We start from the raw sequence: 16,653 nt of genomic DNA on the forward strand, positions 1-16,653 counted from the left end.
GTACCTGCTATGACTTCAGCAATTGGTGTTCTCCTTGTCAAGTCATGTTTTCTTGCTATTACAAAACCTTACCTTTTTATTACAATGCATGATGTACTGGTGCTAGCGGGAGGTGGTAAGTAATGAAGTATTACTTTTTTGGAGTACTTATGTTGGTTGTGTCTACGTACTCAAATGGCCACAAACGTTTTAGACCAGTGTATTCCTCAGCCGCAGACCGCTGCTGGTTCGTGGTAAGTTTCCTGCCGGTCCGCCAAAATTTTTAATCTGAATTCCAAAATGGCATTTGTCCACTAATTAGAGAAATAAACATCAAATTTTAAATGTATTCAGAAGTTTGGAACATAATTTTTTTGCATTGTGTCGTAATAGAAAGTTCATCGTCTACTTTGATCGTATATATGTCACAATGGCACAAGTGTTTTACGAAACAGTTAAAAAGTAGCCAACAGATCGTTTCGGACAAGTTATATGTGAAAGCTACCGAGACTTTTAAATGAAATTTGTTACATTCCGACAGTGCAATTAAGCAACACTTGACACTATAATAGGGCTATAGCAATGGGCAAAGTCGCATTTCCTTCAAACCATACCGGACGATCATAATCAAATTGATGATCTTTGACTGGATTTTACGAGCTTCGCCTTGCGGAAAATCAAATAGAACCACGTGCAAGTATCTAATATCAAAAAAGTAGCATTAAAATAAGTTTTCAATGCTACATTGAGTTGGATATTATATATACCGTAGTTACATTTAGCCCTAATATTTATTTTCAAGTTTCACTGGTCCTCAACATTTGTTTTGATGTTTTACTGGTCCTCGAGGTAAAAAAGGTTGAGAACCACTGTTTTAGACTTGTACTACTGCATCCAGATATATTTTCGAAAATTCCATTTATTTAAAAATCCACCATGCAATTTCGAAAGTAGCCACCTCAGATTTACTGGGATTAACGTGACGTCTCGACCCAATCTACTTCTTGAAAGTACTTATTTCAGTAATTTTTATACTTTCATTTTCTATTTCCTCTTGAAGTAGTTTGTAATTGGGTGCATATTTTAGGTGTTACTTTTACTACTTGACTGATATGAGGTACCGTAGTGGACATATAGTAATAGGCTGGCTACTTTGCTAGTAAGACTCAAAATTTCAGTCAATTTGCGTTGTAGATGTACATTTAAAATCAGCATACATTGATTTTTTTAAAAACTCTAATCATTCATTCATCTATCAGACCCAATAATGGTGATTATGATACTGTCTGCCCAGAGGTTGCTTAGTAACTTATGTGAATCATAAATATGAATCCAACAAGCACTTGTTCTAACTTTTAGATACATTAGGTGAAAAGATATATTGATATACTCATTTATATATACATAACAGCTGCACCAGTACGAATGAGACTTGGTATATTTCTGTGCTTGATGATTTTGGTGGCATATACACCGACTCATAATATACATACACGCGATGTGTCTGTCTGGCACAAAGTCTTGCACCACCACTACCACCTTGCTATCACAGTATTGCTGAGCATCAAGCGGGGAAGTCAAGGGTACCAGTGTTTCTAGTCTGGTCTTTGGTAATACCCGACCACGGATTCAACCCACGACCTACCGATCAAGAAGCCGGACGCTCCACCATTACGCTATCTTGCATTACAGTTCTTTATAGCCCTTCATGATTTCTCAATTATACATGTCTATTTCTTTGTTGACCGGATGCCATACAATAATAATAACTCGCCCTTTGGTAATAGGTAATAACCTTGGTAGCGTTTAGAAATCCACTCCTTAATTCGATAGTGGTGGTTTATGTTTTAAATGTATTGTACCTTAGGTACTTACTAAAATTCTTGATTTGAAAAAAAGTGAAAATGCTCACAACATTCTAATATTTTAAATCTCATTGATTTCCAGTGTGGAGAATTATTGCGATTAAAGATCTTTTGTTTGTATACGGTCTATTCCTTAGTGTTGTGCAGGTAATTTCCACTAGTATACACTTACACAGCTATTTTGCAGTCAAAGAACCCTGACCGCATTCTGAAAGGTTCGGGAAATCCACTCTCTCGGTTTGGGCTGGTGATTTCGTCGGTAGGAGATATCAATGACGACAACATTCAAGGTGACTACGTTTTACGGAATATACATAAAAATTACTTTGTGCTAAATATTTTTCCCAATGCATAGTTAGGTATATATCTGGAGTAGATTCAAAATAATATGATATGACTTCATTGATTACTTTGGTAAGTAGGTATATCCGGCTATTTAAGTATGTTTTACGAAGGGCTCGTCTAAAAATCCACGTATCCAATGACGTAAGTATGTACATGACACAATGTATAGACAGGATGCATACTACAGTCATAATGACTCTTTCAAAGTAATGACATGCTTTTAGCTGTACCTGCCTCAATATGCTTCTATGTTTTTAAGTCAATACATTGTATCTGCGCATCACAAATCCATAAATCTTTGATAATAATAATACACCTACTAAGAACTGTAAATTGTAAATATTCTTTTATCATAGGATAGCAGCAACACCTATAATGTTTTTTATGCTATTGTGTCATTCAAAACTGTCACTGGTAAATCTCTATGCTGACTTAGAATTTTCTGATCTCAATTGCACGCCAGATATTGTCGTATCTGCTCCTAATGAGGATGATGGTCATGGTGCGATTTATCTGTTTCCTGGAAGAAATGGTGATTTCAAGCAGGAATTTTCGCAAAGGGTGGCAGCAAACGATTTGTCACGCAGTGGGGACCTGAAACTGTTTGGACAAAGCGTCACAGGCAATGTTGATTATGATGGCAATGGCTACAATGGTATGTTGAGACCCAGGCTTTACAGCAACTACTTTTTATATATATCTGAATTCTTCTCTGTCAGAAACAGGTCTTGTACATTCTACCCGAGTGACAAGAGATGACTATTCCAATATCCAAATTAATATGTATTTCATGATTGAGAATGTTTTTTTCGAAATGTATCATTTGTATCAGGTATCAGGCTGCTTTGTTCTGCCCAGGTGCAGCCTCCTTGACCTGCACTGTGGTAATCACGACGTTTGTAAATGGTAGCGACATTTTTCCTTTTATCCTGATTTACGTCATTTATTGAGTTACTTGTTTACTTGCTCGATTCTGTTACCAATATATTCCTCGAGACATTTGTAATTTTAACTTTCTTTCGTGTTTGAGTCATTTCACCAAAGACTTTACAATGTCTACAGACATTCTCGTCGGCACGCCGGGATCCAATCAAATTGTCGTTTTGCGTTCCCGGCCGGTCGTCAGGATTATATCCCAGTTTTCGTTCTTGACAAAAGCCATAGACAGAAGGAACGAGAATTGTTGGTCGGCCACGAACACAACTATAGATACTGAGCCAATGAGGGTGCCGTGTCTTCAATGCACCGTTTGTTTTTCTTATTACGGAAAAACTCTTCCTGGAGCGATAAGTAAGTACCGTTGAATATTCATAAACTCTACTGTTGATGTATCAGTTATACGCAAAATATCCAGGTTCAAAGGCAACAAAGTGCAGATGATGTGTCAAACAGAATGCCCAAATAATGAAACCCATTTGCAACACAGTGTATATTGGCATCGTGAGAGAGAGAGAGACTTCTACGTCATCCAACCAATACGTAATAACGAATGGCAACAATATTGATACAGAAATAGCGGAAGCACTGTATTCGGTATCGGATAGGAATGATCAATATGACGTTAGAAGCTAACTGATCACTAGGGCAAGTTTTTGTTTGCACTCGAATTGTGAGAAAGTTGCACTTAATTTTAACAAACGTTGCATTAAAAATTTTAATTTTAAAAATGTTAACAATCAATCAATAAAGCAGTAAAAAAATTTGCAAAATTTGCAGAAACTTGCCCTACTGATGACACATGAATTCGTAGGCGGGTCAAATCTAACATAGCAATAAAAAATGCTAAAATAAAGCTGACCACGTTCAGGTTGACTGAACTTTGAAAGTTCACAAAGACTTAGCATCTTGTCCACACATAGGCCATTAGCTTGATACCTTGATTTATATCAGATCAGGGATGGCCAACCTTTTCAGCCAAAGCGCCACATTCGATTGACGAACTATTGCGCGGGCCACTAGCCGCGCCAAGCGTGAAAATTTTTCGAAGTTCATAGGTCAATAACATTGTCACTTGACTATATTGCGCACATGCTGTATATTGCTGGGCGCAGTTTGCAAGGACTGAACTATTCGGCGCCTGGACATATCTATATCCAAAGCTTCGGCCAACATGCGTCAATTATTTTGTGCCTAGGTTTCATAGTCTACGGGCTTTCTGCGAGCGCAAACGCAAGGTCGCAAATGTTGAACGACACTTTGTCTCGTAATCGAGAATATAGTAAGACACAATCTGATACATTACGCCTTTACGCGTTCTTTCATTTTCACAAAGGGGTAACAATATTAAGAGCAAGAAATCGAGTGACAACATGTTGCGCGAAGCGTGTAGAAAATTTTACTTTTGATAAATCTATCGCAAATTATTCTGCTTAATTGTAGTGTATCAAGATCTACCAAAATGGGACTGGCTCATGGCTCTGCCAACGCGTTGGAACTGATATTTTAGTCATCACATCTCAAGTGTTGCGGCCAGACTAATCAAATTTTTGGTTGGCTGTGCAATCTGTGCAATCCAAACTGTGCAATCCATTTTTGATAATACTACTAATTTCGGAAATTACCTCGCGGGCCACTCAAAACTTTCTCGCAGGTCACATGTGGCCCGCGGACCATGGGTTGGCCGGTCCTGTATTAGATGATGTGAAATTTTTAAAATCAACGTTCAGATAATTACTACACTTTTGTCCGATGCAAGCTTGTCGATAATGAATTTGGGGGAATGAATAGCAATAGATTTCAAGGATTCATTCCAAAAGTGTGAACTTTTGTTAATTGACATGAAACATATCTTTTCAAAAGGCGTCGAGTATGAGATACATCCGGATATCTTGAAGAGCAAATCCAGGATGAAGTTTCACGACAGCTCCGGCAATCATCGCAATCTTAAACAGACCAAAGTTGTGCATGGGATAGGAAGGAAGAATTGCTTCAACCATACTTTATATCTAGAGGTCGGTGTCTGTATGTGTGTGTTTATATCTGACTCGCAGTTGTTACAATATCATAATAGCTATCACGCCATACAGATGGTTAGTAATCAGTGCTTTAGTTTCATCACTCCACTACCGACTCAAATTGTTTTGGTCCCTAATGAAAAGTATTCAAATCCAATTCATTAGTTTCTAAATTTTACCAAGAAAAGAGCAAGTTTTAGAATAATTATCTGATTGAAACTTACCTGTATTATTGTCATGTTTTGCAATTACATATATTCTCATGCCCTAATTTGTAGCTGTTATCAAGACCGTGTTTATATATAGCAACACTGGCAAGGAGACCAGACAACATCAAGTGAAATAAACTCTTGCAATTGCATCACTGACTACTTTGAAAACTTATCTTTATACCGTAACTGTAGTAATAGAACTATTTCGCTGCTTTTATGTCTAAATTCTAAAGTGTCTACGTATTTTACAGCATGAATCTTCTAATAAAAGAATAATATGTCTTTCGTGAAAAGTAATAGCTATTGTCAAATTGAAACGGAAAAAATATCACTGTCAAAAGTAGGGGATGATATACCTCAATACCTCTCTCCGATGGCAGTACTGTAGCAGATATTCTCTCCGTCCATTTTACCGTGCAAAACACTATTGAGCGGCCATGCAACCCTTGTGACAGTGCTCTGATTTACTGAAAACGTGCCCGATGCTTTATTGCAGAAAGATATAGACGACATGTTGACAGAAGTGCAAATGAAGATGGACTTTGACATGATTGAAAACAGTACCGATATCTGGGAAAGTTCCGGTGGGATCAATGAAGATTTCCTGGTGCCAACGCTAGATATGTTCGTATGATTCGGTTGTCTGACAATTTGACGCTGACTTCTGTTGGGTATTTCCTGTACAATCAATGTTGCTTGCATATTTCTGTATCAAGTACATCCCATACAATGCTACTATTCACTGACATGTCAACTATATCCGTTGGAAAGTAACCGTACCAGTTCAATCGCGTTTATATGTCAGAGAACTTATGGCATACATCCTACAGGAAAGGGTAATGGAAACCCTGACATCTTTCATTTTAACTGGGATTGCATTTTAGACTGTGTGGTGAATTCTGCTCTTCGAATTTTATATACTTCTAATTGTTCCCCAGACTGTCCTCTCCAGTATGTACTCTTTAACATCCACCGAATCATTTTGATTCAACAAATGCTCATTATTTGAAGAGCTTCTTGGAGGTACAGAACTTAATATACAATTGAATACGGTAGTATATTCATATTGAAATGAACCCGAATATTTTCGGCTGACTCACATCAGGGGTAATCGTCAGCAACTAGTAGAGGATTTGAAAGAGCATTGTTTATCAACAATCGTATCACAAAATATGACGTCACCAGCGTGAAAGAATGCTCTCTCTTTCATGCTGGTGACGTCATATTTTGTGATACGATTGTTGATATACAATGCTCTTTCCAGTTCTCTACTAGTTGCTGACGATTACCCCTGACGAGTGTCAGCCGAAAATATTCGGGTTTATTTCAATATGAATATACTATTCAAATGCTAATTATGAAGTTTCTTTACCTCTATTTCTAGATTATGTCAATCTAGTTGGGCTACAAGCCCCTTATTAGCCGGTTTTGTTTTCGTGCAAGTTAAGTTACTCTCCGGGTATTTATGTACTTTCTAGTGTTGATACCAAATACTCTCAATTTCTGTATAAGCAGATATTATTTATCAAATGCATGGACAAGTCTATTTAATTGAAAAAATTTGCATAACGGAATATTAATGGTATTTTTTTTGAGACAATCATCACCTCCTGTTACATTATTTTGAATAATTTGTTGTTCTTTCACAAGAGATTTCTGTATTGCAGATTCACGGAAACAACATTAACTGATGTGGCCAGGTTTTTGATTGACTGTGGGGACAATTTAACATGCAGTGCAGACATCTCAGTGCTTGGATCTCAAGTGGTTTCATTATCAGGGTAATTTATCTTAGGGCTATATTGAATGTGGTAATGAAGTAAAATATTCCGATCAAATTTCATAACATCGTCAATGTCAAGAAAGTATTTGACTTTGCTAGATTCTTGGTAGTCTATGTTTCGTTAGGAAGAAATAGTCTCTATCCAGTTATGAAAGAAAATGAGCCAATATCCTATCTGTTAATAACATATCCCAATCAAGACTTTTCATTTAATTGGTGATGAAATTCTTTGTTTCGGTTATACTATACATTGCTTTTGGTTTTATTGAGCTTTGAAGTTGCATTCAGGATAGTACTTTGTTCGTGCATCAAAGTGCGTTGTTCGTAGCCATTAATTTAAGATCTGTCAAGCAGATGGATTCGGGGCTATTTATCGCAACAGCAAACAAATCAGGGTTCGGAACTGAAAGTAAGCCGTGTGGCGACCATGTCGATGGACATCCAGTCTTAATTCATTCCATGCACCGCTTCTTTCCTATTAATGGTTGCGAATTTTGCAAGGAATCACACATACACAGTTGCCATATAATTTTTTCTGATTTCAATCTGCCAAGCTGTGTATCTATTCAGAGAAAGTGTGGAGACGCTGGATTATGTGGGAAGCAAAAGAATACTCAATCTCATGATTGAGACTAAAAATGCGGGGCCGGAAGAGGCGCATCAGGTGCAGACCAATGTCGAGTACTCTTCGAGCTTGTCATTTTCCGGAATTAAGGTAAGTGAACGCAGTAGTGAGGAGGGGAGCGCCGACTTTCCCTAAAAATAAACTCCAGATCCCAACTTTTGCTGAAACCGTATTCTAGAATGAGACATGACTCCTGTCCGAAAACCTGTTAGAGCAGTGTTTCTTCACTTTTTTTGTAGCACGGGCCCCTAATTTTTTTGGTAATTGTGTTGGCCCGCGTAAACGCGATCACCACTTCTGTCCATAGCCTTATAATGGAATTTGGTCTAGTTTTTATCTTAAAAGCTAGCTGATGACTAGAGAAAGTCATAACCTTTGCTTGTGACATGTGGTGGGCGCTAAAAGTAAGACAAAACAGTCGTAAGGTAAAAATAAAGACATATGTTTTGAAAGACGATGTAGTTTTATCGTTTACCTTTCATGGACCCCTTAGTCCGAGGACTCTCAAGGATTTCATTGAACCAAGGTTAAGAACCCATTCTTGAGAGACAAGTAGATCATGATTTGTCACTATCAACTAATTGAAACGCAGTTGTCACGAAGGCTACGTCAAAGTGGCCCGCCATGCATGAATCTCATTGCACCATTTGTATGATCTTGCCCAACCACATGCATGCCCCAATCCGACTCCGGCCATGCTTCCAATACTACGACTCCCGCTCCCAATACATGCTCTGCACTAAAACGTGGCAAATAAATATATTGTCTACTAATGCGGTAAATAAATTTATTATCTACTTACAAAGAATATTCTTGTCATGTAAAAGCATTTCATGATGACACGATGTCAGATGAACAAACATGTGTTTGAATGGTTTTTCAGAGCGACTGCTTCGTTGCCAGAAAGGAGGACCTGCTGGATGCAGATGAAGGCTTTAAAAACATTGATTTTTCGTTGAAAAGAACTTTTTTAAGAGCCGTAAGTTATGTGATTGGTACATGGTTTAAAGCAGGGCTGGCCAAACTTTTCGGCCAAAGGGCCACATTCGATTGACGAACTTTTGCGCGGGCCACTATCCGCGCAAAGTGCGAAAAATTTTTGAAGTTCATTGGTCAGTAATATTGTCCCTTGACTATATTGCTGCCTGCTGTATATCGCCGGGCTAAGTTTGCGAGTACTGGGCTATTCGGCGAATGGACATATCGATATCGAAAGCTGTGACCAACATGTGTCAATCATTTCGTGCCTAGGTTTCATGGTCGACGGTCTTACTGCGAGCGCAAGCGCAAGGTCGCATATGTTGAACGACACTTTGTCTCGTAATCGCGAATATAGTTAGACTAAATCTGATACATTAGGTGTTCTTCCATTTTCACAAAAGGGCAACAATATTAAAAACAAGAAATCGAGTGACAACATATTGCGCTAAGCTTGTAGAAGATTTTACCTTTGATAAATCCATCGCAAATTATTCTGCTTTATTGTAGTGTACGAAGATATACCAATATGCGAATGGCTGATGGATCTGTCAATGCGTCGGAACTGATATTTTAGTCATCACATCTGAAGTATTGTGGCCAGATTAACCAAATTTTTGGTTGGCCTAGCAAGCTCAAAATCTGTGCAATCCCTTTTTGATGATATTAGAAATTTCGAAAATTACCTCGCGGGCCACTCAAAACCTTCTCGGCCCGTGCGTGTGGCCCGCGGGCCACGGGTTGGCCGGCCCTGGTTTAAAGCGTGAAATAAGCGTGACGGTGTCGAACATTTTTGCGAGCAGAGTAACTCTGACACAGAAATCAAATAACCTTACAGTAAGCCCATTTACATGGCCGTTTGGGTCAGCTTCGAAGATGACTCGTCAATCCGACTCTCTCGTTTTTGAAAAAAGAAAAAGGCAAACGGCTTCAATCCGTCTTGAGCTCAATCCGTTCCGCAGAGTCGCTTGGAGACGACTTGAAATGTATCGGTACTTGAAAACGAATCCAGACTACAGCAACATACAAACATTTCATGTTCAGATTTCACAAAACCGGCACGTATTTCAACTGGGTGAATACGAAAGCTTTATCAGTACATGATACTGCTTTTATAATATGCACGTGGTCTTATTTCTTCAGCTTCACAACTGATGAAGCCAGTACAGCCAACAATATAACTTGCCCAACTCACTATCAGAAAGAATACATACACGGTGTATTTGGTCATTTTAGAATTGTGTTTAAGTATATCTGGGTATCTCAACTGCCGTAGCATATTCCTGAGCTGAATCCCAAAGTGCTGTGTATCATTTGAGCTGCGATAAACATGACCATGTAAACTCGATCACTTTGGCAAGCCGTCTCATGACGTCACTTCAAGACGACTTGACCATGTAAATGGGCTGAGTGTGAATGTGACATCACAATTACGGTGTCAGACGTCACAAATACAGACTTCCAAATTAGGAACGACCAAGAGTATCTCAAACCGCCGTGATGCATTCAAAAGATTGCGATACAGTGAAGGCATAACAAGGTGGCGAAACAACCTAGTCTTCAGTTTAAAACCAGCCTTTGTGATTATAGTAAAATATTAACAAGCAGAATATGAGTCATGCACATTGCACAAACAAACAAAAGAAATCATCAAATGAAAAAGCAGTACAAATGTTATGCCAAGAACAGATTTACAGTCCGGTATCAATTCAACTTTTCCAAAATAGATCCCACCCTGCCATCTCTAATCTGTTCATATTCAAAAATGTCACCGCGTCTTCAATTCAAATCTTTACATTCCTATGTGAGTGAAAATGAAAACGACATGTTATTGCCACGACAAATAAGCATTGTGTAGAGACAAGTGAACCTTTCTAATGTGGGTGTGATCAGACTAGTTGACCTTCAAGGTCGTATCGATCACTTCTATTTGATACAGAGTACTGTGCAGTATGCAATGTGCATGTATATTTTCTGTACCACCATCTTTGCCCCCTATGTGAGGAAAAAGAAAGACTCTTTCTCTCTCTCTTACACACACACACATTGAATCTATAACATGAACTTCATAAAATGTCGCAAGCAATCAGTTGCTGAAAAATCAGGAGCAGATGTGATCTGTGTTAAGCAGTAACCACTGTATGGGTGGTAGAATTGTAGATATTGTCGATTCCCTGCAATATCTAATCATACCAAGTTGGGCTACTTTCTTGTAGCCATGGTGTGGCGAAGCCTTGATTCGTGTAATGAAATTTTCTGTATCATATTTTTTTCTGTAGCCAAATCCACTCCGTTTATATCAAGTTGTGTTAGCCTCAATGTCATTTTGTCGTATAACAGCAATAAGCTAAGAAATGAGTGGTTGCTGTAACATGAATTACTATAACAACATTTTCGGTGTTTAGAACGAAAAATGTACCGGAAAATTGACTTTCCTTATGGTGGAATCTGTGGAGTTACGGCGATTGCAGTCTGTCGAAATTCATGTCAACTCGTCCACGATTAGTTTGCACGACGACAAACGTAACAATCGAAAAAGCATCGTAGTTCCAATCGTATACCACTCATCATTCGCCATTAGCGGGTAAGAAACTTTGAAATGAATATGTCCCATTTTTCATTTTACACTATTCTCATTTCACAACAACCTTTCCTATTCAAGGTACACGAACCAGCATGATATTTACAAGCCATCGTTCGAAATATTATCAAACTCATCGAATTCATCGTCCATGGAAACATTTTCGCATACTTACACAGTGAGAGATGAGCACATGATAACAAATATCTTGAGAATACCCAAGTCTTTTTTTGCAGATCAGAAATACCGGGAAGCTCGTATTAAGGAATATCACAGCACAGGTTTTATGGCCAATGTGCGTGTCTATGGGTCTTACCAACTCACCTATCATGTATGATGGTGTAATGGTGAGTACAGTGGGTTGCTACACACTGGTGTTGTACTTGAACGTATTTGTATTTCAGATGAAAAACAACCCGTCAGTACCAGTTGATGATGCATCAATGAGCAATATTTCGGCGGGATTCTGCAATCTAACAGATCTTATTCCTATTGATGTGAGAATTATATATATTTGTGTCTTGTTCTATCTGATGAAATAGCTTAATGGTAGAGCTTCCAGCTTATTGATTGATAGATTTTGGGTTCAATCCCTGGCTGGGTCAAAACCTAGTATGTGATCATGAAGTATCCAAGGCTTCACTGGGTGGTTCCTTCACATATCCATCGTCAAAGAAACTCGGTGGCGCAGACGAAAATGAAAGCCTTCGTCTTTCATCATATTATGTATGCAGTTGATACTATAGGATTGTGGATATCCATCCAATGTTCTTTCCAATTCTCTACTAGTGGTTGACGATTAACCTTGACGAGTGTTAGTCAAAAATATCCGAGCTCATTTCAATAGTATATTGAAGTTCTGTACTCCCAAGAAGCTCTTCATATATGTATGACTAGCCATATGGTATTTGCATATCCAAATATTACAGCATGAAATACACAAATAAGATGTACATTGTACAATATGGAATAATTTTTGTTATATGATAAATAACTCTATGTTTTCTTTTTCATACAGACCTCCGATCACTGCATCTCGGAATCGGTGAAACTGTGCTCGAACATTTCGTTATTTATCCCACACATATCTCTCTACAGCGAGATAGTATTCACCATAAACAGCATTATCCATTGGAGTGACTTCAAAGATCTGAATGTGGGTAACAGATTGCGCAGATCAAGGTCTGCCACACGAAATAGACTGCTTTTCTCTTCGTTTCAGAACACCATCAGTTTAATATCGGAAGTGACACTTCAAATTGATGAAAACATGGGTATATTCCCGAAAGATCAGGAATTTGATGCGACGGTACCCACACTATTTGATTACTGTGGTCCATCGTGTTTGTGTTTACTGTTCAACTCCAATATGTGTTCAGGCTACATCCACAATACATCGTCCATTTCAACTTGCGCAGGATGATGATGATGACGGTTCTTATTTTCCGTGGTGGATCTACATCGTTAGTGCAGCCATCGGGATAGCACTGTTATTACTTGCCATATTTGCAATGAAAAAGGTAAACTGTTTTTTTTCTACTCAATTGACAGTAAACTTTGCATTTCCAATACACGACAAAGCTACTTCAAATGGAAATAGAAAATGTGGGTTTGCAAAGTACTCAAATTAGTATGTTCAAAAAGTAGATTTGATCGAGAGGTAGCATACTTTTGGCAGTCTGTCCAAGGTGGCTACATTAATGATTTCAACATTGCAGAATACCTCTTTGCGACTAGCGCAAACTGACTGATGATACTACATGTAGGTGCGTATTTGGAAAATTATTCAGTTATCGTGGTACTGGGGCCGTTTCATACAGTTGGTATGACAAATTCACTCGTAAAAACTGAAGTAAAAATGTCCAAAAAGGTACCTTCTACTTTTCAAAATCCAAAGTGTAACAAGTAAGTAGTTCTGCCTAAAAAACTGTAAAGTAAAAGTGAAAGTACTCTAAAAACATTGCAATTTGAGTAATTGGTGCTTGTAAACAAAACGTACTTGAGCACTCCGAAACATAGAAGTACCTTTACACACCAGCTCTGACTGTTTTTGGTATTTGTGACCACAGTTACATGAATTCTAATTATTTATTGTATCGGGCTTAGGATAGTATTCTTGACACCCACATCCAAATCAGTGTTCCCTGGTTTGATTCCCTCATCATCATCATCGCCATTTTATTAAATTTCTTACCGAATCAATACACCAGAAGATTGTGATATAATGAAAAGATAGGAGGGTGCTGAAACGACTTCGAGTAGTCTGTCTTTTAATCAGACACCCGCCTTGGCGTACAGCATGTAAATAAGAGGCACACTGGTTTTAAGAAAGGATAACATGAAAGGAACCGACAAAAATTAATGATGCGTGTGTCACTAGGCGAGGTTGATATGTCAGACTGTGGGCCGGTAATCTTGAGGGCTGAGTAGTATTGATTCAGTAGGAAACTAGGAATTACTTGTATTTCGATTTGAATATGGACATTAGGGCTGTTCAAAAATAACCTTTTTTCCTGAATCTTGCAGGTTACTTGATAAAATCGTTAGGTTGCCTTAAAAAATGACGCACACCAAATTTGAATTCATTCCAACCAATATTCGCGGATTTCGTAGAGTTTGAAAATGTTGAATTTGCCTAAAAATGCAAAAAAAAAATTTTTCAAATTTTTCTGCCAACCCCATGAAATTGTTGCGCTGTCTTCAAAAACGATGCAGAACAAATTTGACTCAATTCGAAGCCGTAGAAGTGGATTTATTTCAGTTTTTCTTTGATAATTCTGGGATCATCCTTGATTGGTGGATCATCCCAGAATTATCATCAAAAAACTTGAATAACTCAGCTTCTACAGCTTGGAATTGAGTCAAATTTGTTTTCCATCGTTTTTGAAGACAGCGCAACAATTTCATAAGGTTGGGAGGAAAATTTGAAAAAAAATTTTTTTTGCATTTTTAGGCAAATTCAAAATTTTCAAACTCTACGAAATCGGCGAATATTGGTTGGAATCAATTCAAATTTGGTGTGCGTCGTTTTTTAAGGCAACCTGACGATTTAATCAAGTAACCCGCAAGATTCGGGAAAAAATGTTATTTTTGAACAGCCCTAATGGACATGCTCGACGACTATCGGATAGCTGGCGAGATGCTGTTCCACACTGCAGATCCGGCATACCTGATAGGCACACTCCTGAGATATATTAGCTAGAGCTAGCAAAATCTTGCAAAATAAATGCCAGTCCAATGTCCCAGTACATGGGCAGTGGGGGCATATGTTTCAATGTAATATCATGATCCCTCGAATTTCAAAAATACAACATTTAAGGCGGCTATTTAAGCTGGATGAAACCTACTGATAACTACCAATACCAACTGATGTAAAAAATCGGTGTAACATTGAATCATATCATCTGCCTACGGCATTTTGAAACTTCCATATCCTAATCCTTTAATTTGTATAGATATATCTTATGAATATGTTACTCATTTCCGTGATGAAAATTGAAAGTTGTCTATAAACATCACTACTTGAGTATTCTTTAGCAGTACCTCTTTTTACCAACCCCTCTGCACCTCGTCGCTACTGCAAGAAAACTGCTTCTTTTACCATTAGTATGCCTTCCCAATCTCGTTTCGTCAATTAATGATGCATTCAACAGGCAGGATTTTTCAAGAGCAAATACGCCGACAAGAGAAAATTGGCTGAAGACGATGCCGATTTTCTCGACCTGTGCCAGCCAATGACATCGAGAACGTGAGGCGTTTGCCGTACACGGCCTGCTGTTATGCATCAGTAATGCGTTATCCGTACTGAAAGTGTTGGAACCATTGCAATTCCACGAGTCGTTGAACTATTCTGCAAACTTTGTCTAGTAGATCCTGAAGGGAAGAGTCGCACATTGTCACAAGCTTGCTTAGACCCAACCCACGCTCTTATTTACTTAATCTCGCATTGAGTATCATTTTTGTTATTCGCTACTGCTCAATTTTCCCACATTTGGGTTGCCGCCATGCCTCGTACTTGATGAAATGTGTATTTTCATGTCATGTGATAAGCTAGCGATTCTAGGTACCCGCACTCTTGTAGATCGTTCTGATTGACAGTCTTGTAAAAACTGAAAGTGAATACAGATCCGGGTTAGCAGCATTTGGATAAGTTTCATTGGTTTGCCAAATATAACTACGTTGATCACACCAATCGGCTATTTTCCTGGTTTTGCTCTCAACTCATTCGATTGACATCTTTTGGCTATTCTGCAAACTGTAAACAGTGCCGTCCATTTCCATGATTAATTTTAGGCATGCCTCAATTGCTACAGTGATTGAAATAATCTAGCAGACATACAATAACTTTCCTCTTCATATTTTACAATGTGGTCTTGAAATTTATGTGCCTTGTGTTAACCCATTCATCGACATGCCATTTTATCAAGTATTGGCAATATTTTGATTGCTATATAGCCTTTTGGTTCGCAGTTACAAGTATGCAAGCATATGAACGGCATAGAAATGATCCACCAGCTGAGTGATGATCTGGTGTGTGGTACTGTTCGTGATATAGTTTAAGTGTTAGCTTCTTTTTCTATTACGATATCTTGGTTCAGTTTGGCAGGATGTTGCCAAATCATTGTGAAGTTCAACGATTACATCTGTTATTGATCTGTGATGAATAGAGATATCACAAAATGCACCTTTCTTATTTGCTGCTTCTCTACAGCAACACTATGGACCCATAATATTGTTTACAATGTAAATGTTTTCATCATATTCACAATCACATGTTTCATTGTTAACTGATTCGCTTTCGTATTTCTTTAAATAAATTCGATACTTACAAAGACTCAATCAGAAATATTTATCAGTTCAAAACACCACAAGGTTGCGATATAATGAAAAGATACCAGGGTGTCGAAACAACTTAAAATATCATTGTATTCAGTAACCCACACACATTCAAATCCAATGATTTCTAATTATTTCAATGGTTGATAAGGATTTGATATGACTCGTGGAAATGTCATTATCGCTAATGAAACTGACAGATAAGACTACTCAATTTATGCCACATGTTGATCAATCAATCGACAGATTATATTTTCATCTCTACAAGACGATGTATCATGTATCAATGTACAATGCTATATACAAGACACACAATGCGATGTAACAGGTAGGGGGATGCCGAACGACCAACCAGTTGAGGTCTCTTGAACTGGCATCCACCTCGACCTATAGTGCCCGATGTCACAATCTCCTTCGATGTTATTCTTTCTTCGTCTGTCCTTTTTTTAGAAGCTATTTCTTGATCTTTTTTGTCACCATAAAAACAACGACACG

At 38.1% G+C, this 16,653-nt stretch overlaps 2 protein-coding genes across 2 annotated transcripts in view; both read left to right on the top strand.

The window, feature by feature from the left end:
• The window catches only part of LOC145453205 (integrin alpha-1-like), a 57,051-nt gene extending 40,895 nt beyond the window's left edge, over positions 1 to 16,156 (top strand). The window contains exons 20-35 of the mRNA XM_080331178.1: positions 2,032 to 2,134; positions 2,653 to 2,844; positions 3,252 to 3,479; positions 4,989 to 5,140; positions 5,852 to 5,979; positions 7,023 to 7,136; positions 7,709 to 7,853; positions 8,647 to 8,742; positions 11,147 to 11,325; positions 11,404 to 11,500; positions 11,559 to 11,669; positions 11,727 to 11,819; positions 12,341 to 12,478; positions 12,545 to 12,631; positions 12,702 to 12,842; positions 14,976 to 16,156. Coding sequence (XP_080187304.1) covers positions 2,032 to 2,134; positions 2,653 to 2,844; positions 3,252 to 3,479; positions 4,989 to 5,140; positions 5,852 to 5,979; positions 7,023 to 7,136; positions 7,709 to 7,853; positions 8,647 to 8,742; positions 11,147 to 11,325; positions 11,404 to 11,500; positions 11,559 to 11,669; positions 11,727 to 11,819; positions 12,341 to 12,478; positions 12,545 to 12,631; positions 12,702 to 12,842; positions 14,976 to 15,074 — 2,103 coding nt within the window. The 3' untranslated portion in view covers positions 15,075 to 16,156. The remainder of the gene's footprint in view (positions 1 to 2,031; positions 2,135 to 2,652; positions 2,845 to 3,251; positions 3,480 to 4,988; positions 5,141 to 5,851; positions 5,980 to 7,022; positions 7,137 to 7,708; positions 7,854 to 8,646; positions 8,743 to 11,146; positions 11,326 to 11,403; positions 11,501 to 11,558; positions 11,670 to 11,726; positions 11,820 to 12,340; positions 12,479 to 12,544; positions 12,632 to 12,701; positions 12,843 to 14,975) is intronic.
• LOC145453227 (BCL2/adenovirus E1B 19 kDa protein-interacting protein 2-like) overlaps positions 133 to 16,653 on the top strand; it is a 213,560-nt gene continuing 197,039 nt past the window's right edge. Inside the window, exon 1 of the mRNA XM_080331209.1 lies at positions 133 to 151. The gene's annotated coding sequence lies outside the window, so the exon portion shown is untranslated. The remainder of the gene's footprint in view (positions 152 to 16,653) is intronic.

This window comes from Botryllus schlosseri, chromosome 13, assembly GCF_051294905.1.
Source record: "Botryllus schlosseri isolate E-star chromosome 13, Bs_hap1, whole genome shotgun sequence".
Classification (NCBI taxonomy): Eukaryota; Metazoa; Chordata; class Ascidiacea; order Stolidobranchia; family Styelidae; genus Botryllus; species Botryllus schlosseri.